This window comes from Limanda limanda, chromosome 10 (genome assembly GCF_963576545.1).
Source record: "Limanda limanda chromosome 10, fLimLim1.1, whole genome shotgun sequence".
Taxonomy (NCBI): Eukaryota; Metazoa; Chordata; class Actinopteri; order Pleuronectiformes; family Pleuronectidae; genus Limanda; species Limanda limanda.
Genome location: NC_083645.1, coordinates 20,249,235 through 20,270,933, shown reverse-complemented (window position 1 = coordinate 20,270,933; position 21,699 = coordinate 20,249,235). Strand labels below are relative to the sequence as shown.

General features: G+C 39.6%; 1 protein-coding gene across 3 annotated transcripts in view; it reads left to right on the top strand.

Annotated features, from left to right (window-relative positions):
- Window positions 1-21,699, top strand: part of diaph2 (diaphanous-related formin 2) — a 344,506-nt gene that overhangs the window by 7,955 nt on the left and 314,852 nt on the right. For 2 of the 3 annotated variants that reach the window (XM_061079060.1, XM_061079059.1), the window contains exons 3-5: window positions 5,086-5,118; window positions 7,027-7,203; window positions 12,421-12,525. In XM_061079060.1, coding sequence (XP_060935043.1) covers window positions 5,086-5,118; window positions 7,027-7,203; window positions 12,421-12,525 — 315 coding nt within the window. The remainder of the gene's footprint in view (window positions 1-5,085; window positions 5,119-7,026; window positions 7,204-12,420; window positions 12,526-21,699) is intronic. The other variant, XM_061079061.1, reaches the window with a different exon arrangement.

The following is a 21,699-nucleotide window of genomic DNA, read 5'->3' as shown; positions in this document are numbered from 1 at the left end:
GGGCAATAAAACAATAATAATAAATATCTCAATTTATCTTTCATCAACAGCAATAGACAAAACGATTTAAGATGTAAAGATTTATACAATGTTTTGCTGTTTGAAAAGAGTTTTTCATTCTCTGCTCATAAAGAAGATTTTATAGCTACAACCACATCTCGACCATAAAACAGAAGAAATAATTCAGCCTTACAATTATTAATACCAACTGAAATCAACATTTTTATCTTGATATAATTTCGACCGGCTCTAAATTGTATTACAAAGTTCATGTAGATCTCTGCTAGAACATATTTATACCAGTATGTTCGTCTGTAAGATGCAAATTACATTTCATGAACGTTTTGAGAAACGCACTGACATTGGTGCCCTTTCCTGCAAATCTTCAACTCTTGTCTTGGCTTCATATCATGCCAACCCTCAAGGGCACAGTACTAGCAAGTTGCTTTCAACCGAGAGCGAGATAACCTGAGGGCAGAGCTGTGCTGCTCTGCAGTCACGTTGTCAGGCCGTCCAGCGTGGAGCCATTCACATCTTAGCTGTGCTGGCTGTTGTGTGCTTTCCCCTTTCAATAGATGCTGTTTTAGGAAAGAGTAAACTGTACCAGCACTTTCCTGAAATAATAAGGCCAACACAGCACTCATGCCCTTTAAAGGCACTTCAGCGCTCGCCGAAATCTAGTGCATTCTTTATTTGTTATTGTCTTTTGATTTAATTGCTGGCTCTGTTTTTGAAACTTTTGGGGAATTACATAACTGAAAATATCACAAAGATTATGTGTAAGAAGTGAGTCGTTACTGCATCTATTCAGACTTCATTTATTTTTGTAGAATCACAACCAAGAATGAATCTGACATGGTCAATTCTGATTTGGACCACTTCCCTTTACCCTCGTAAAGTGTTCAGTTTGTGAATCGGTAAAGCTTTAGACCCCATAACTGTGCTACTTAATGTTGATCAATCAGATTTTTAATTAATCAGTTACTCATTATGTGATGGTCCAGTACACACCACCTCATATTTGACAGATGAATTGTGTTGCTACCATGCAAATTGAAATAAATCTTCTTACATAAATTTACATGAGGAATTAATTAGCTTCGTAACTTAGTCAAACTCATCAGAAAACTGGAAAAAATGACTGACAGAAAAAGATCTGTTGCGGTTTTTACTCTGCAAAGTTGTTCAGAAAACTTAGTGAAGTTGTTTGGTGCAGGCCACAGGGCTGGAGAGACGGAAACATCTATAGATACCTGCGGTTGAATAAAGATGAGACTCAGGGCTGGAGTACAAAAGAAACCAGATGTTTGCTGTCATTTAAATGTTCAGAAAGAATTATTTGCATATTGAAGAGGAAAACACCAGAAGAGGGCAATTTTACTTCTACCTGCTTACTGAAGTCAGTTTTGATAGTACTATTTTTTATATGGATAATTGCTCCCCAGATATAGTTTGGAAAGTTGCATGAGGTGGAAATGGCTCTTAGCTGGTCTTATGGCCTCTGCTTGAAAAGGGCGCCCTCCCAGTGCAAACACAAAGATTAATTGGATAGATTTTATGAGGAAAGATAAATGTTACTTTCATGCTTTCGTAAATCTTTTGCAATAGTGAGAGCTGTGTTGTGTGCTTACCTCCTTGACTTTAAAAAAGCCACTGAGGAGATTCTGTAACAAGACTAATTTAGAAAAATTGATTTGTTTGGACTATGTCTAATTCAGTTACTCAGATGGTATTTGTTGCTGCCTGATTCCATTCCCCCAGAACTGAGCATGATATTGGCAATGCTCTATCTGATTTGATTACACTTAGACAAATTATCTAATTTTGAAGTTTATGGCTATGACTGGCAAACATGAGTCTCTAATGTAACCAGAGGAAAGTAGTGCTGCGGCCTCAGGGCCTGTCAATTACTGGTTTGTTTTGCACAGTAGAATCTTGGTGGTGCTCGGTTCAGTTTATGGATTTCCTTCTTTAAATAGTGCGTACAGTATTTTTGGATAAAGGTTTAATAATTAAAGCCTTTGTTTTTTAAATCTGTTTATCTGGCCGTGTTCTTAATAGGACCTCTGGTGCATCCTATTGGCAACAACCCAAATTTAGACGCCCGTTATACTGACATTCGAAAAGGACAAAATATATTTTTTCTCCATCTTAAATATGTTTGTGGTCTGTGATTTGATAATGGGCACAGACACAACAGCAGTCACTCTCACAGACGCTGCACATTCACTATTGTTGCTGTGCGTGAGATTCACTTGTTGTCATTTGTGTCCTTTGAGTTTATTTAATCCATGCTCTGAGTTTTGTGACATTTATTCCTTTGCATTGTGATTTATCCCCACTGCTGTCTGTTCTGCTGACAGATAAATATCTAGCCCGATTAAAACACGTTTTGACAGTTTAAGCTGCATTGTGATTAGTGCATGTGTCACTGCATCTTTTATTTTTTCCTACAGTTGCTGTGCTAAAGGGGGCATTCATGTAATTTTAAAGCACATTTTATTTAACTGCACAAAAATACAATGAGCTATGCTCTTATGATTCATATGTACAGCACATGTATTTGTCTGTACTGGTGAGTGATTTGATTTGAACAGAACTATTTTCCTTTTCAGTGAATCTTGGCCCTTTTATTCGCCAGTAGATTTGTAATCCTTGTTGAGTGGAAATTTGAACTGCAGAAGTCAAGGTTTACTCACTCATAATTGTATAAGCAACAGACACTTTGCGAGAATAAGGATTTTCACTTTGAAAACCCAGCTCGAGTGTACCAACTAGCGAATGAGGCGTATTGTGAAATTCTTCCTAAATTTCAGAATGCTTTTATCTAAGTATTTGGAATTTGTTTGTCCTTCACGAAAGTATTTCTAACTCTCTCTCGCCTGAAGCTGAACTGAGCAGCGGATTTAACCGGAGAGACAAGGTAGTTTGATGAAGTTGCCAAGTACAATCAGCGGTACATTGCATTTCAGTCTTCACTGCCAACAACGGCAGGCTCCCAGTAATCCTTTGTTATTATTAGAACTAATTAAAGTAAAACCTAATTTTGTTTAAACTCGTTTTACAGAGGCATGTTCACTACTGATTTTATAGCGATGGTCTCAGTGAGTGAGTTAAAATGACATCATACAGATGGTCTAGTTAAATTAGTTGTGTATGACAAGCATTTCTATTTAAAAACATGTGCGATGGTACCCAGTGTGATACTAAGTTGGTCTGTTGTCCATCTTCAGTGAGAACTTATTTCATATGCCACCTGGTGGCTTTTTGTAATAAAAGACAGCGGTGGAAGGATACGTCTCCACACGAGTTAAAGTAGTTGTACTGTTTGATATTAATTTTAAGTTATTGTGTAAAATATGCATACTGGTATGGTTTTGTGTCCCCAAACTGACTCTCATGTTTTGAAATATTGCTTTGTGTTTTCATTTTTAAAGATCTGCATGGAGTCATAATCATATTTGATTAAGGAGGGACCCAGAGCTAATTTGATTATTTAGAGGAATATGTGGCTGGTAATAAACATTTATTATGATGAAAAAGTTTACTTTAATAAGCGGGAGAAGCCCAGAGGACATGCAAGCTTAATTGTTAGATGTTAAATTGCATTGTTGCGATGTTGCCAAGATAATGGGCAAGGAAAGGCCCTCAAGTCAAGGCAATTAACCAAACAGTGGTTTGATTGTTGTTAAATTGATTAGAAAATGTTTAAGCACTCCATTTGAAAATTAGCTATTATTTCACGCAGTTTTAGACTGCTAGAGAATGCTGGGCTTAATGACACATAAGATCTGAGATAAAAATGGGGAAAAGTTGTTGCTCGGGTCAAATTCTCAGCTTTAGAGATGTTGGAAGATATGATGCAGCCGTGTTAAAGGCTGCAAATGATGATGAAATGAATGCGTGGTCATCCCAGACAGACGTCTAATAAAAAGGACCTATTTGTTACAGCCGGACAGCACATAAAGCCTGCTGATAGCGACCGAAGCTCTTTTCTCCGTGGTTCGCTGCTTGCAACTGTTGATCGGTTATTGCCGACAAAACTAGTGTTAGATTTGGCAGTTTGAGTGTCTGCTCAGTGTTGCCCAGAGCGACGGCTGATAAAGACGCACAGAGGGAGGTACAGGTTAGAGTCAGTCTGTTTGCTCGCCCCGGCATTAGTAGTTTCCTGATTAGAATAGTGGAGAAATCCGCGGCTGGAGGCAGACTTTATGGCCGTCCCCACCCCACATCGCCCTACTCATTAGTACTTCATAGCCTAGCGCCACGGCATATGGCAGTGTTGCTACTGCTTCCCATTTGAGGTGTGCATCAAATGGCTGTCCCTCGCCGAGCCACAAGCGGCTGGCGGTGGCCCCCGTCTTATTTTGTCTGAGATAAAGAAGAACATCTGCAGTAGAGAGAAGTTTCTAAGTTGATATTTGAAACATTTGAAATGTCTTTGAATGGATTATATCATAACATTTAACATTTAACATAAAGGAATTGGGCCACTGTCACTTCAAGAGATGCTCTTTAAAACACCTTCCAGAGATAAAACAATATTTTGGTTTTGTTATAAATTACCTTGTGAAAGTGTTTTTTTTTTTAGTAAACACAAAACCTCGTGAGATTTTTTTCAGTGGGTCTTTTAAACAGGCGTGTGCATTACAATTTTTATAATGCATCTCATTTCATGTAATATATTTTTTATGTGTATTAAAGTGTGTGTTCACTCTTGAATTCACACTTAAAGCATACACACAATAAAACTCTCTTTTTGGGAGCATTACTTATTGTCACGTCCTTCACATGTACAGTGTCTAGAATATCCACAATGGGAAAAAAAGCAGATAAGGAAAACTGGCTAATGCTAGGTGTGGTTCTTAGACATTAAGCACACATATCCATTATGAACCACTAATTATAAAAAATACAATTGTTATTGGAAAGAAGATTTGTTCTTCTGACAGATTAATGAGACACAGAAACCAGAGGACACTGCACATGTGAGTGCATTGTGATGGGCTACACGCTGTGCTCTTTGTGGGTGTTTGTCATTTTCTGTTGGATTTTGTTTTTCACACTCTTCCCTCCCTCCAACAGAACATACACATAAAAACATTGGCTGATGATATGGTAAGGTGCTTGGTTTCATTTTGGTGTGCCTAGTTTTGTTTTACATCATCTCACGTTTTGTTATGGCTGCATGAGACTTTAGACTGAAATATACGGATGGGTCCGATGTGCAAAAAGCAAAATAATTAATTAATATTTAACTGAAGTGTGAAAAATTCAGGATAGCTTATATATACAATGTGACCTTTTGTTACTGTACTGAACAGAAACTGCTTAAACTCACTTCTTTGTGTGATATCACTCCATGATACTGTGTAAATAAAACACAATGTTTCATGGGGTTTTTATCAGCAGCATCAAAGTCTGTAAGCCTAAAGTTTTCATTATGAACAGAACTTAGGCCATAGCATCTAGACTTGTGTAAGCAGCTCATAGATCCTTTCATATGCAGTTATCTGTGGGACTATGATTATGTGTGACGATCTGCAGGGCCTTATTAAATACCCAGTTTGACACTGTATTACATTCATTTTAGGTTATACAGAGAAATGTCAACTTTTAATTTAATCTATCAGGAATTATGTGTTTTGTCTGAGTATATTTGATCCATCCAGCAATATTTCACTCAACTGGCAGTCATGCCATCATGTGTGTTATCATCATCATCTTTATCTTTTCATTTCACTACTATGTGTTCATTCATGCAGCATGGCTTCTCCGTTCCATTTAACCAAATGTAACTAACATCATGTAGTTGCATGCCGTCCATGTACTTTTTGGCTTTCACACTAAACTTTACTGCATCATCAGTGTCAACTGATGAATCTGAGGAAAATTGACTGAGTCTCACTGATGTTACAACAGTAAAATATTGAATGTTTAATGTGTTTTAATGACATGAACACAAACCAGGTTGTCATGTGGGGGTGACGGTAGGTAAAGGTTTGATATAAAGTTCTTGCGTTACAAAATGTCAAAAATAATTTTACTGATTCTGATATGTTGCAAACAAACTGATGTGTATATCGAGCGGATTTATTTGATTTACACAAAAATAACTCTTTATATTTTTTACATTTTATTTGATGAGAGCATTTAAAAAAAAATCCAATCAGATTATACAGGCTTCATTTACTGCATAAACATGCTTTAGTTTTCTTTTTTATTGTTTTAGGTCTTTGTTTTTCAGTCCAAAAAGGTCCAAATTAAATAGCCTAACAATCATTGGATGGATTGGATGTACATGTCATCTCATAGCCAATCACCAAGAGTGGCTTTCCACATAATGAAAAACACCTTCATGCTCATCAAAGAGTGAAACCCTCTCATTGAGGCCTGACTCATCACTGCACCTGCACAAACACAACATACTTGAACCTAATACCATTTGTTTGGGTTGTTCTAAGAATTGTGTTTTCTGGTGTTTTATTTCATCCTCATGGTCCAAACCTATGGACCTTTTCTAACATGTGTGTTTTTATGAAGTAACTCCACCAAGGGTTGATAAGATGCTTGCACTGTCACCTAGTGGTTGGTCCGAGGTCTGTCCACACCCTGAATGGTCAGTTGTACCTGCTGGGTGTGGTTAGCCATTCAACAGACATGGAACTGTCAACCTCACAGAGTTCAGGGCATTTTCTTCCTTATAAAACTGAGTTCTCCTCAATGACCTGCAGGGGTTCTGGCTGAAATAGCAGAAGCACAGTCTGAGCTGACCTTGTCATCAGAGGATCCTGTTTGCTGTGAACTGCAGTGACCTGTGTGTGTCCTCTGATAAACAACTCTTCAATGTGTGACATTTCTTCTACAAGCAGATTAAACCAATATTTCCCCTTTTCAAACATATGTATTTCCTTCAGTTCTAAATCCGCAGTGATTACAAACAGTCACATTTATACTTGACATAGTCTGCACAGGCTTTTCATCAGTGGCACATTTTAATATCTCAAACACTCTTTTTTCTTTCAGCGTGATCGTATTACCAGTTTCAGGAAAACGGGGAATAAGAAGGAGAAGCTCCTTATACATCACCCAACAGACCCGCTCTCGATCCTGGCTGAGCTGCCTGTTCCTCAGCCGCTGTTTGACGACCGCTCCATGAACCTCTCGGAAAAGGAGATCATCGACCTCTTTGAGAAGATGATGGTGAGCTATCTATTTATTTAGCACTCCAACAACAGCTTTATTAAATCTGCCAAAGAAAAATAAATGTTCGGTATTCTATTATGAAATCTTAAAATTAATTCATAAATCTGTGTAAAGAGTCAAGTACAGAAACAGAGCTGCTTGTGTGAATTTAGGTGAAAGAGTTTGATGAGGCACAAAGCAAAGTTAGAAAAGTTCCTTTATGTGAACCTGCACCAATATATCCCACGTGTTCTTGTTTTACTGCTGATAAGATTTTTTTTTATAGTTTGCAAAGCTTTGCAGGCATGGAAAGAAATATTATGATTATGTTATATTTTTTTCACCCACAAAATAATGTGCCCTGATGAAATTACACCAATAGTTTCCAGCTTTTATGAGTAAATCACAGGATTAGATCTGAAACTAGAGCGACCAAAGCTGAAATAGTTAACTCGGTTGATCCAGACCACTTTACAGAACCAACTAGTCAGCGCATGTTTATGTTATTAATTTAATTATTCCAAAATGTTTATGGAACATCAGAAAATGTCTAGAGTTCCAGGGTTGAGAAATATCGTTTCAATGCCATGTTAGATGTTGAATTACAGACAAATCTTTACCTGTGTTTATCGTATTGATAAAAAACATTATACATTCAGATATGAAGCTTTTGTGATGCACGGCTCGCCTGCGTACACAGGCCAGGCCACAGTCAGTAAAACGCACAACTTTGAAATTCAATTCACACTCATCTGTGGGGTCAAAGCTCTGTCACACTTGTGATTTTCTCCATTGAAATGCATTTTTGGCCTTATGTACTGCAGGATTGAAATCTAACAAAAAGCTTTCAGCTCTTCTCTTTGAAGTGGGGAGCCGAATTACTCTGGCTTCATTGCATAGGTTGTGTGCACTATTGTGGATAATGTCTCCGAGAGTGTGTGTGTGTGTGTGTGTGTGTGTGTGAGTGGTGCAGTGCCTGCCTTTCCCTTTTTCCCACATACAATGGTCTTCTTTGCCAGGGCCAGAGAGATGCGACCAGGGCTCGTGGTTTTCATCAGGTGACTGCTTAGTGCTTTCTTGCCTGGGTGCTCATCCCTGTCACTCAGCTCACCTCTCAATTACTGTGTTTGTGCTCACAGCGGCGTGACATTAAACCTAGGCTTCATCTCGCTCAGCGACAGACGACACAGGAGACAACACACGGTGTGACACCTGACAGACCTTGACACTTTGGGTCGGGATGTATAATTGTAGCAGTGGAATCCAAAAGAAAAAGCATTATTTACTCGTGTGCTTTTGAAGCCAGCGCTGTTTGGACTGTAAACCACACTGTAATAGATGGTAAACTTTTCCTGCTTTGATGTAGCAGAAACGGAAAAGTCAGTGGTTGTTTCTTTTGATGCTAGCAGCTCCTCTTCAGCATCTGTCTTTGTAACGTCTTCTCTGTCTCTCTCACACACACACACACACACAGACACAAACATTTTAGTTGCTCTCTTTTTGTCTTACATCCATTCTGTTATTGATTGTTTTTATGGCGCTACATGCTACAGTCTTAGATGTCTGGCTGGCTTCAAATGAAGGGATGACCCACTGCCATATTAGTGAGACCACCGACTGTGCATTAACGACTTGGGGAAAGTGAGAATGTTTTTTTTCTCTAGAAAGTGGTTTACACATTGCGCTGTGTATCTCAAAGCCTGAATAGCACACAGCCTATTACTGAAAGGTCATCAAAGGGTTCTGGTGGAACTGGGAGACTCTCTCAGTCAGTGGGGAGGAAAACCAAATTAACTCTTTACCAGACGTTTTGAAGCTAATCGTGGAGAGCAGGAGTATGTTCATAAAACTACAGGAAGGGTTACAAGGAATGTGAAAAAAACATTTACTCTCAGCGCTGCCTTTACAACGGACTTTGCCCCGTGTGTCCTGGCGTTGGTATTTCCCAACGCGCGCGCAACTGGAACTCCGAGCCACGCTCATCAGAATGCACAGCACCCAATCCGCCGGTGTCCAGTATTTGCATCTCACTCAGGAGGCAGCTGTGTTGCAGGAGCAGACCCCCGATCCGAGAGGTTCAGCACAGAAACGTGTGAACTCAATTCATCAGCGCTCTGTTAGCAATACTATTCACAATACATCCCGATGTGTCACAAACCTCTTTTCTTTATAACTTCAACACTTAATTATGTGAAGAAGGGTCATTACAGGAAAGCTGTGGTGGATGTTTTGTGAAGATGGTCATTCTGAAAGTCTCCCTCCTCCTGCCACGAATTTGTGTCAATGGATGCTGCATATTGGCACTTAAGTTCCCTGAGCTGGCCATTAGCAGTCGTAATGACATTATTACCCTGATGATAGTTGCACTTGTCCGTCAGCATGAAAACCTCCAGGAGCATCCTTATTAGGATTGATTTGATACCAGAGCCCGTGTGTTTCTCTTCCCATTCTGTAGAGAATGTCCTCTCATTGTCAGGAGTGGTGTATGGATTGGAGGTGCTTGCAGTAGACAGAGGACCGGTGAAAGAAGAATGTCACGTTGCAGTGCTGCTGTAGCTATTTTGAGGTTTTATGTGCCTCGATATACGCCATTGTCACTCCTACTAATAAGCTCCTATGTGATCCCTCAGCAGTTACACCCTACCCCAGGACATTAAAACCAGCCCACAGAGAGTTACTGTGTGTGCCCTGACACATTCATGGATCAGGCTCGAGGGTAAAATAATCGATTTGTCACAGTTGAAGCAAAACATTTTTATATGTCTTCTATTTTTCTTAGATCCGCTTTTCCCCCATGGCACGGCCTCTTCATATTTATTTCACCTACAGACACATTTGATGGTGGCCATTAATTGCTCTTTTCTTTGGTGTGAAGCCTGTGGCTCTGTGGATGGGGCTGAGCCTCTTCGTGCTGCGGGACTTTGAAATTCCTTCCCATGCTATATATTTTATCTACAGGGTTGTCTCAAAGTAGGAGGACGGTGGCACATTTTTGTCGCTTTGACTCTGAACTTTCTGAAGTCACCGGAGGAAACGTTTGCTTTAAAGTAAATTGGAAAATTCCAGTTTTAATTTGAGGATGCTTAATTCTACATCAATAAATTAATTAAATTGTTGCACTTTTCATCAACCGTCCTTGAAATTTGGCTGAATAAAATGTATTGGTCTAATTAAAAGCTTAAGTCAACATATTTGTTGTTAATTGTTTTAATAATTTAATATATATAGCTTACTTATTTGTTTTCAGAGAATGAGCGCTAGCAGGTCTCTCTAATGCAGCCGTCTTCTCTTCCTGCATCTTTGTAAGTTTGCTCTTTTGGGAGTGGAACACCTGCTCAGTCGGATTTTAGGTGCCTGACTTGGCCAGTCAAGAGCATTACACCGTTTGGCTTTCAGAAACCTCCTCGGTCGCCTGCTCTGATTACAAGTCTGCTCAACCAGAGGGGAAGTGGACACCATCAAATACCATTAAAGCTGAAAGTCAGCTCATTAACCTCAGCCATTGTTTCATTTGAAATCCGGTGTGCTGGAGTGCAGAGCCAAAAGAGTGAACATAATGTGTCACTGTCTTACTACTTGGGACTGTGCTGTGTGTGTATATATATGCAGTAACAGCAGTCCACTGGGATAGACCATGTTCCTGAAAAACCTCATAATGTAGAATAAAATCATTTTTGGCATAAGACAGGCGAGTGCAGAATATTTTGTGCTGGATAATTCCTAGCTGAGGGTTTTAAGCCCAACTTGAGACAAAATGTTCAAGAGGATATTTCTTGCCGATTCCACAGTCAATTGACACAAACTCGGATCTCATCATTTCAGTTACACCAGCAGCGTAGTTGAAGATATCCTGGGACTCTTTTATGAAGCCCGAGAGTGTATATTTAATAAAAGAGCATTAATCATTTTAGAAACTAAACATGGAGGGCTCATTCCTGCAGTTCGCCCCCTTGGCAAGCATCCCGCAGGCCCTCTCCTCCTACCCTTCCGCAGCATACTCACCCTGACACATTTTGCCTCGTTTATTGAATGCCAATTAAGCAGATAAATTAGCAGGGTTCAAAGATTAATTAAAATGCTTGCCGGTTTCCTTGGGTGAAAAACCTGCCAATTGTAGAAGTTTCAGTCTTGCTTTTTTTTTCTCTCCCTGTTCTACAAAAGGGATGTTAATAGTTTTTAAGCTCCGAGGGTATTTACTACTAGAGGAAATGTAGTTGAAAGAATTTAGGTCACGATGCCCTGGATGGGATTCCTGCCCGAGCCTCACCGACAAATGAAGCACAATCAAATCGAATTAGATTACTTGTGGTTAAGATATTCAAGCTGTTACATAATACAGTGTTCTAACTTAGAAGTGACATGCTTAATTTGTAATTCTGCATGAACTCGGTCGTCGGGTAGTCGCTGCAAAATCCGATCACCCAAACCTTAGGATGTGGGATTTTCCCCCCGCCTCCCAGCAGAGGGCAGCATGGCTCCACATCTTGAGGCTCAACATGCTGAAACCCTGAGGAGGATGTTTTTTCTCTCTGTTCATTCGAGCCATCTCTTTGTGAGAGAGTGCTTCTGATAAACATCCCCCTCCATTCTAATCATCATGTCATTCCCCAGCTTTTAGTGCTCGGTCCGGCCTTCGCTCCATCCCCTGATGTCTCTCACATGAAAGACGTCTTTTGTGATGCCGAATTAAAGTAGCACAAAGATAATACTCCCAATAACATGAAGATACCCCCTATTCAGCCCATCTGATGTGATTGCATGCCCTCAATAGAAGCGGCGTTGTTTGATTCTGTTCGCCCTCTCAGATTTGGGGTGCACAGTTTATATAGCGGTAGCCTTGCTGCTGCCTTCGTTTCAAAGACTAATTATTACTGTCATTATTTCCTGTTGCTGCACCTTGTGACTTTGACTTCGAAAACATGGATGCAAAAGTAATTTATTCAATTGTAGAAGGACATAATCTGATTGCAAAATCTGAAACATTTCTTCTTCTAAAGGGAAACTATTGTGCTGTAAATATCACGGGTCCAACTTTCGGGTATCAACATTCTCCTCCCTTCCATGCTTCATGATGTTAATTGCGTAATAAAGTACAACCGGCATTTTTAAAGAAAATCATCTTTCCTTCAGATTAGATTTTATTCATTTAATTTATTGATATTCTTTACCCCTTTCACAAAATTATTTCTACCATTATTGTGCATTAAATCTCTTGCTGTCTGTGTGTTTGTGTAGGAGGACATGAACCTGAACGAGGAACGAAAACAGCCCCTGCGTGGAAAAGACTTGAGCACCAAACGTGAGATGGTGGTCCAGTACATCTCCGCCACTGCCAAATCCGTAAGTGACAGAATTAACTTGAGAGCTGTATCATTGTTATGTGAAGTGTACTGTATAATTGTAGTGGGTGCGTTGAAGTATCATGACACCCCACTCGACTCTATAGAGTTGAACTTGATCCTGTGCTGTATTGCTTGCTTCTCCATCCTTACCCACGCACCCTGACTTCTGTCATTGTCTCACGCTCCACTCTTCACCGCTCGAGCGCCATATCTTTGATTGAAAGTTTGATTTTATTTTTTCTTCGTTGTTTTTCCTTCTCTGTCAAAATCTAAGGGCTTTAAATTGTAGTCACTCACTCGCTAAAATCCAGGTGGATGGTCACTGCTTGTTGAATGGTGTGTTCGCATGAAGATTGTTGGTCCAGTGGTGAACATGCATGAGTGTTTATGCCCGGTGGTGGTCCGCTTTGATTTGAGTTTAAATAAAATAGACCTTTTGGTTCAGCAGCGGTACAGAGGTACAAACATATTAGGCAATGTTCAGCATAAGCCCAAGATAAGCTTGTGTTTAATTCAAATTAAAGATGCCTTCACCACACAATTTTATTTCTGCTTTTTATGACGATTTTAGACAGACTTGAGAATAATACACATTAGGATCTCACTGCTGATTCATGTAGTGTAAAAAGGGACTTGATACATCATCACTTAAATCCCAAATCAGCAATAAAAAGTACTGCTTGGTTTTTTGACTGTAATCCATGAATGTATGATGAATTCTTGAATCATCCTTTGAAGATATGGCCACGCTTGTCAGATAAAATTCACATCTGCACCGAAGAAGAAAGTGATATCCGTCCCCACTGCTTCTCAAACTGGGCAGTACTCTCTTGACATCATCATTCATTACCTTCCTCATTGTTATGGTAATTAACTGGCATTATTGATAATGATGATTATCCGAAATGATTGAATTCCTCACAGGGCCCATTATGCCTCGCGAGCGCCGATATTTTATTCAAATGAAAAATGTAATCTGTGTAGTCAAAGGACGGAGGACAATATGCAATGTCTGTCAGCTCCCTGCTATCACTTTTAATAGGACTGAAGGGGGGGGACGGCTGAACGTCAGTGATGATGTATCTGCATACACAGATTCAAGCAAGTGCACACATACAGTTACACTAGAACACTTGTCATCAACACATTATGTTACATACTGATAATACATCAAGACGACTGAGTTTAGACTTTGTGTCAGACTGATATTAATGTGACACTGTTATTAAATGTCCTCTGCAGTCACAGCCTCATCCATATGGATTTTTAGAGGCTGACACCTAATGCAAATATATATTTTTTCTTATTAATATATATCAGACAAGACAATGTATATTAAAAATAAAAAAATGTCAATGATTCCTAAGATGTCATTATCAAACCCCTACGATAGGCAATAAGGCTTGATATTTTAGACAAACCCAATTATAAATAACTATTAATAAAAAAACTCACTATATCAAACTTGAAAATAATAAAGAAAATGTCAATATTCTTCGACAACAAGGGCTGGGCAACACATCTAAAATTAACCATAGATTTTATAGATAGAAATAATTAATACAATTTGAATTGAATTTTTCCTAATATCGTTCAGCCCGCATAAGTAAATGGTGATGGGTTTTTAGGTGTGTCCGTGTTTTGCTGTGTTACTCTCACTGTTGATCTGACTCAATCTTTTTCCACCAAAGACGTCTGCAGCATTGTGAGATTACAGTTTGGGGCTTTGGAAGAATTTCCTCTCTGTTTTTGTTTTATTCTAGATGATCCAGGTAGAACATCTGACAAGATTATATTTTTTGATCTTACTCTTACAGGAACAACACTTTTTGAAAACTTATATTTTATTGCAAATACAAGCGGGAAATTCATGAATGTCACCAGTTTTCTTAAGCTGCTTTCAGACGAGCACTGGACTCCGCAGGTCCTCTATATTCTCTCTGGAGAAGGTGCATGTACAGCTGTTGCGAGAGCTATGGGGGATAAGAAATATCCCCCAGTAAGGTTTCCCATTTTTCTTGTTTGGCTCTGCCGATCTTTTCAATTGAACTTGTGCTTTAGTGCCCAGCAAAAAGTAACCCAAATTATTCTGTAAGGGACATTTTATTTTAAATTGCTTTAGGTGCTTGAGGTTTCCTTCAGAATATACAACTTTGTGTGTGTGTATTCATCATTCATGCAAGTTGATATACCACAAAGGCTTCAGCACTGTACTTATTTAAAGATATCTGACTTCAAATGTTAGCTAATATGAAAAAAGGGTATATCACTTTGTTTACTCTAGTAAAATATATCTTTCAAATGAAAGTCAAAGCCCTTTTCCCCTTCCTTGTGAATTGCCACCTCTCTATTGGTCTATCACAAGGAAGATTGAGAACAGTCCCATAATCTACCGAGGTGCCTCAGCAGGAGACTAGCAAATTACCCCTAGCACAAAATGGAATGTCTTTTCATGGCAGACTTCAACATTGACCCTGTTCATCTGAATATGAGCCGTGCTTCAATGGTATCCAGCCCCGCTTTTGCAGGAGTGTGTCTGTGGACGTCCTTGACCATCGGCTTTGCATGAATCGTTGTCTTTCTCTCTCTCCTCATTTCTCGTTCTTTCTTCTGTCTGTAAATGTGTGCCAACCTCATTAAAACTGCCTAATTCCTTCTCCGCTAATACAATTACTTATTTTTCTGACATCTACTTTTACTACAGACAGAGAATATGTTCTGTTTAAATGTGATGTGGCTTAACCTGCAGGAGAAAAGATGATGGCAGAGTCCATTGTCCATTATTATTTTCATTTGGCTGATGTTTTGCTTGATGTGACCGTCAATATGCCACCTTGTTCTCCTAATGGGGGCTGACCTTACTCAGATCATCAAGGCCCTTTATCATTATACTAATAATTAGTATTAATAAGCACCGACTGATTAATTATTTTTTATTGACATAGAGAAATAAAAATGTGCAATACACACTTCGCATAACAATTTCTGGAACACGATGAACGAGTCTAGCATTCACTCAGGGTTTTAAAACCATAATGAGATACAAGGCTTGAACCAAAGAAAGCAGCAAAAAAATGAATGCTGAATGTTCTTCTTTTTCCTTTGGGTTCAGACTGTAGCCTTCTGCTCGGTCAGATACACAGTGGCAACACAGAGGTGGGGTCGGGGTGAAGTGAATGTTTTACTTTAGTTTCCAATAGAGATGATGCTTTATCACGTGTATAGAAAACCATGTATACAAATATTTTGAACTCCCATTCAACCTGCTTAGTTCTTTTGTTTAATAATTAGAAATTGAGAACAAGTTAAAATAAAAAATTGTGTAATCTTCTAGCCGCTTCCCCCGTCTAGCAACATTACCTGCAGGCAGTGAATCTGCAGAGACGGATGTTCTTCATTCAACTTCACTTAGTTTTTCTATTAAAAAGACTTTATGGACATTTTAAATGTGTTTATATTATTGAGTTATATATTGAAGTGACAGTGCTGCTGTAAACATATTGTTGCTGCTCCCAAAAATCTGAATCATCGTGTTACTCTTTTCCATTTTATTCCTTTCAAATAACAAATATTTAGTTTAGTTCTAGATAAAGAAATATAGTGGTGAAGTAATTGTACTGACCGTACGGTGGCTAGCCTTTGGACTAATAATTACACTGACACATTAGGGCATTTGTAATCATGGGAAGGATTACACATTCACACACACCCTGAATGCATGGAAATACATTCCCTCCATTTAGCCAACAACTCTGTAGTCATACCTCATAGCAGTTGTTGGAGAACAAGGTGTCACGTTGTATTCAACATACAAGCTCGTTAATGAAACTGTGCTGTTCCCCTCAAGCTCTTCCCTGCCTGTGTGAGCAGCCTCAAGATGGTGTCTGTTATTTTGGTCAACCTGCTCTAAAACAAGATTTTATATATTTGTATGAGCAATTACATGCATCAGCGTCTGTGGAATATATCTGTGTTCTGATTTGTCAGTGTAACTCATTAAAATGTTTCTAGCCGGCAGTAATCACATGTCTTTACCACCGGGGGCTTGACGAATAATGGGAAATACTTAACTCCTTACCATTAAACTAGCCAAACCAGCAGCAAAGAAAATTTGCATCAAATTCTGAATAAAAAAATTGAAACCAGCTCTTTCCTCAGAAAGAAAATCATGACCTCAGTATCGTGCAGTGAAGACAATCTCGTCTTCCTCCTCACTCGACAAAAGAAGAATTTTCCTATTTTACAAGGTAGAGAAGGAAGAGAGTTCCCCTGCCTCGTACAATGTGCTGAAGCTCCACCACAGCTCAGGCTCCTGACATACTTTAGTGTCAATGGGACACTTTGAAGTCCTGGTGGGAATGCTAGAGCCACATCTGAGGAGAAAGAGGACCCTACTGGGATCCTATAAACTGGCAATCCATCTGAGCTATGCTGTTGTATAGCCTAACATACTTTTATACAGCGATTGGTTGAATTCCTTACTTCAAGGTACAAAAGCTCAGAAAAATCGCTTATTGCATTGAGAGATTCACCATTCACCTACTGTGTCAAAGTTCTTATTACAAAAACTTGAAAAATATGTATAAATGTGCAAATGAATCACACAGAAACGTCCCCTGCGTGCAAAGACCTTTTAAAGAGTGACATGCTGCAGTGGAGAGCAAGAAATATGTGGACAGACGGTATGATTGAAAAGTAGTATGTGCGTGGTCAGGTGGCGGCGTGCGTAAAACAGACTTTATGGTGATCATAAACTCCTGGTAAAGGGATGGAGAGGGAGAAATCAAGCATCGAATCGCCACAGACTTGCAGTTTCAAACTGACAATAAAAGAAATGGAATGGTAGATTAGAAGAGAATGAAGGGGAAGGGGGGTGGAAAGTGAGAAGTGGTAAAAGACGAGGAAGAGTGTTCTGTAACTTCCTGCAGTCAAATGCATTTCCTTGGAAACATGCAGCCGTCAAAGAGAAGCTCAGTCACAGATTAGAATACGTTTCCTCAGCTGACAGACGCCCTCCGACTGTGAAACAAGCTCCACAGTGCCAGTAATAAAATACACTCCTGCTGCCTGTCACTATTGACAGATAACAAGGTTAAACTCTTAGAAATCGTGCTGACTGCATGTGCTCAATGTAGTTCTGCTACACAAATTTGACACTTGAAGCCCAGTGCTAATGGCAGCTGATTGATTTCAGCCCGGGAAGACACTCTGTGGCCTCTTTGTCCACACGAGCCTCTGTTCCTCTTCTGGGACGAATCTTTGACTCTTTGTCAGTCCGTCACAAGGACAATCATATTACACCCCAATCGTTTAATAAAGTCCCTTGTGTGGTTATATAAGCATGTTGACTCATCCCTTCCACAGATGTTGATGCCATGTATTGATAATACCTTGTGTTTCCATACTTTGCGAGCTTGCTTCTCTTAATTTTTTCATTCATACACATTTCATGTATCTGTTTTATTAGGAATTTGACGATGGAAAAATTGCAGCTGCCAAAAACAGACATCATCTTCAGGATGTCATTATTATTAAAGTTCTCTTGTTGGCTTTTCACAAATGTTGTTGTATTGTGTGTGCTGTAATCGTGTGAGCGATGTTTGATGTCACACAAGTTGCGCCAATGCCTCAACGTGTAACGGAGAGGACTCTGCAGCCTACTAATAATTGTGCTATTTGTGTCTTTTTGCACATTAACCTTCTCCGCTGATCGCTGCATGCAGATAACTGGGAGTAAAGTTGCGGTAAGTAGCCCATTATTTACTTGGCTTCTAAAACTTGTTTTTTCTATGTCCCCCCCCCCCCAACACACATACATATACACATTTATATCCTTTTGGAACATTGTCAAGGAGCGAGTTCCAAAGTGTGCTAGTGGGGTCATTTTTATGGCCTGGATTTTTATTTCAGCACTGATATTGCTAATGGTTGATAATTTGGAAAGGCTATAGATTGTCAGCACAATTCTTACATATAAATGGCAGCACTTTCAAATGAGGGATATTGAAATTATACAGCCTGAAAATTAACTTTGCAGTTTCTTTTGAAATACATTGCAGTGTAACACCTATTAGCATTTCCAACAAAGAGATATCTTTTACACAAATGCTTATAATCTGCAGTGTCATCTGATTGTGAGAACACAGTGCTTTTCCAATCGTGTAATCTCCGCTCTAACTCCTGAGCATACAGCTGAAGACAGTGGGAAAAATGATCACATACATTTGTTCTGCCCTGTATTCTTGGCAAAATGATGCTGGATATCTTTCAACTATTTTCGACAATGGTACAGCAGTCTATTTAAAGTATTAATACTGGGAAAATTACTGGAAAAGTTTATAAATTTAAAATTTCCAAAGAAATTAAAAACATGATGCAATATTCTCAAATGTTCTTGCATGGATCCTGGCAGGAGCAGGTTTTACGATGTTTGATGTCACCTGACTCAATTTTCTCAGTCAGTTCAACCTGTTGAAGTCAATGCAAATCACAGGAAAGTTAAATTTAATTTCAAAAAACCATGTGAAAGTTTGCTGAAATTTTTACTTCTAAATTCCCAGTCAGGGAGGCTCTCTGACATTAAGTGGATTTGAAAGTTGAGAGGAAGATGAAGTCTCTGGTTCTTCTAACGCAGAGCGACTCTGGAGTTTCATCAAACTTAACATTTTACCTGCCGAGGCAGCAATGTCCTTTTTGCATAAATTTCATCGTGCATTGAACCGGGCAAAGTGGATCCATGGCTTTTAATCCTGAGACACACATTGTCATTAATTGTCTCAAAATTCAACTCCTATGAGCCCCGTCTGTGGGTGTGATGTCTTTTTTCCTGTTTGCTTCTATGACATGTCAGTAACATTGTTGGACAGCCAATCCCCAGCACCATTAGATCATGATTCAAGCTTGCTGTATGCTTATTATTTGCATCAAAACCTCACTCGTTGAAAGAAATGAAGCCTACAAATCTGATTCATTACCAAATCATTTTCTTGTCTTCTGACTTTACCAGTTAACAAAAGATATCCTGAAAATTTTAATGTTATCTATGTACTGTACTTATAAGCAACTGGTACAGTGTTGGCAAATGAATGTGGCACCCACATGACTATTTTCAAAGAACCGTTTCTGATGTTATTTTTTTCAATGTGGAAATAAAAGGGCAGCTCTGCTATTGGTGGAGCAAATGTTGAATTAGCACTTTAAATGGTATTTCATTGCCTTTTGGGAGCTTTGTAAGGATTAAGAGGACTGTAAAGCTGAACTGGAACACAGACAAGGTAAAGCAGCACACTGTGACCTGGCTACTTCTCTGTCCATGCTCTCAGACTTTGAAGCATTTTACAGAGACGTTTTGTATCGATTGCATTTTCTCCCTCTTTGTCAAACGGTTCTTTTGTGCTTGTTTATTTCTGTGAGAAGAGTGGGTTCTCGGCTTGGCCTTTATGGACGTGGATGGAGTAGCTCTCGATCAGCGGCAATGGCCACATTGTGTTCAGTAAATGGAATATGACAGCATTACCCCAGCTTGTAATCATGACTGCTCATCCGAGATGTGGAGGCCGACTTGCAGACGTTCTGCAAACCATGTCAAAAGGTGCCAGGGACCCAGTTTGTCAAGAAGTTTCGTTCAACTCAAGTGTACACTGAAGCATCTGACCCGGCCTTTGGAATGTCTGTGTAAACCCGGCAATAGCACATATGGTTAACATAGTGATAGTTCTGAGCTGTCATTCTTAAAAGCTCCACTGAAAGAGGAAAAAGCAGAGAAGGCATTTAGCCTGGTTTGCTGATGGTGGGCTCTCTGCTCTGCTGGCAGATTCCCATTTTCACGCTGTCAGCGTGCGTCAGTGGGTTGGAGCGCTCTCAGGTGTGCTGGAAGGCGAGTATTAGTTGAGATTGTCCATAGGGAACACACAACTCTAACTCCTCTGTCTCAGGCATGAAATCGCTCTGGCACTTTCCCCTCTCCCAGTAGAGATGCAGGGTGGGGGGAAAGAGTACTGTGTGAATTGGTTCTAATCCAGTCTGAGAAGCGTGTAAGTGTGCAACATTGCTAAGTCTCATACGCTCTCTTCACCTCCTTAAGCAAGATTGAGGGAAATAAGAGCAGCACACATATAGGTAACTAGATGCCTGCAGTTACAGCTGAACCCTCCAGATGGACCAGACACATCTTCTCTCACAATGTGCTGCGGCCGCCTGTTGACCACTGCGACGATGGCATCAGTCTCTCATGATTGGCCTGATTCACGTCACTAGTCAGGGGCCATGTTGTAGCAATCCATCAATGGCTCCTGCCGTGTTACTGCGAAAGCCGACTCCAGTCTCCCCTGCACTGCCATCGACAAACTCTGCAGCTCAGAGGAATGCTGCTGAGACCATGACAGTCCATGAGTCAAGTTGTGTGCTCTGTGAGTTGAGACGCAGCAATCTCCGGACCACCGGGGGGGTGATCAACATCTGTGTGGACTGGACAGACGATGCCTATCTCCATGTTAACATGCTGGTCAGCTCTGAGATGTTGGGCAGGGGTGGTTAGTGCAGTTGTATAAACTCTGTGTGTACGTGTCGTCAGTATGATTTGATCCAAGGATTCAAAAACAACTCAGGCTTACGAGAAAAGGCTCGATGAAGCTGCTCTAACTCATAGAAAATGATCTTTCGAATCCATAAGTTTTGATCTTTTATTATCAAAGGATTTTTTACATTGGCCTCTTTCCTGGATCCTGGTATTTCCAAATTTTAAACAGTTTTTGACAATGTAGGGTTCAAATAGAAGATGTTACAGTAATAATTAGAAAAAGGGGTCTCTAATGAAATTACATAGAATATGGATAATTTATAACACTTTGAAATGTAAATGTCCCCATAGTGGGACTAATACAGGATTATAATGATATGTATTTACCATAAATTAATAAAATGTATTCCTTTTACTGTTGTGTGATTGGTTGATTTTTTGTTAAGTTAAAGGGACTTCTCTGTCTTCCTGCTCTATTTGTTGTTATTTGTTGATCCACAAAACAAGGGATGGCCGGTGAAAAGGTTTTATATAGAGGATTGTAAAGCATCCGTGTTGGAAATGAGGACGGCAGAGAGAGAAAGTTGCATTGATATAAGCCCATATAGATACCTGGCTCATCTTTAACAGGAAATAAGTGTTTGTTCACTGTGC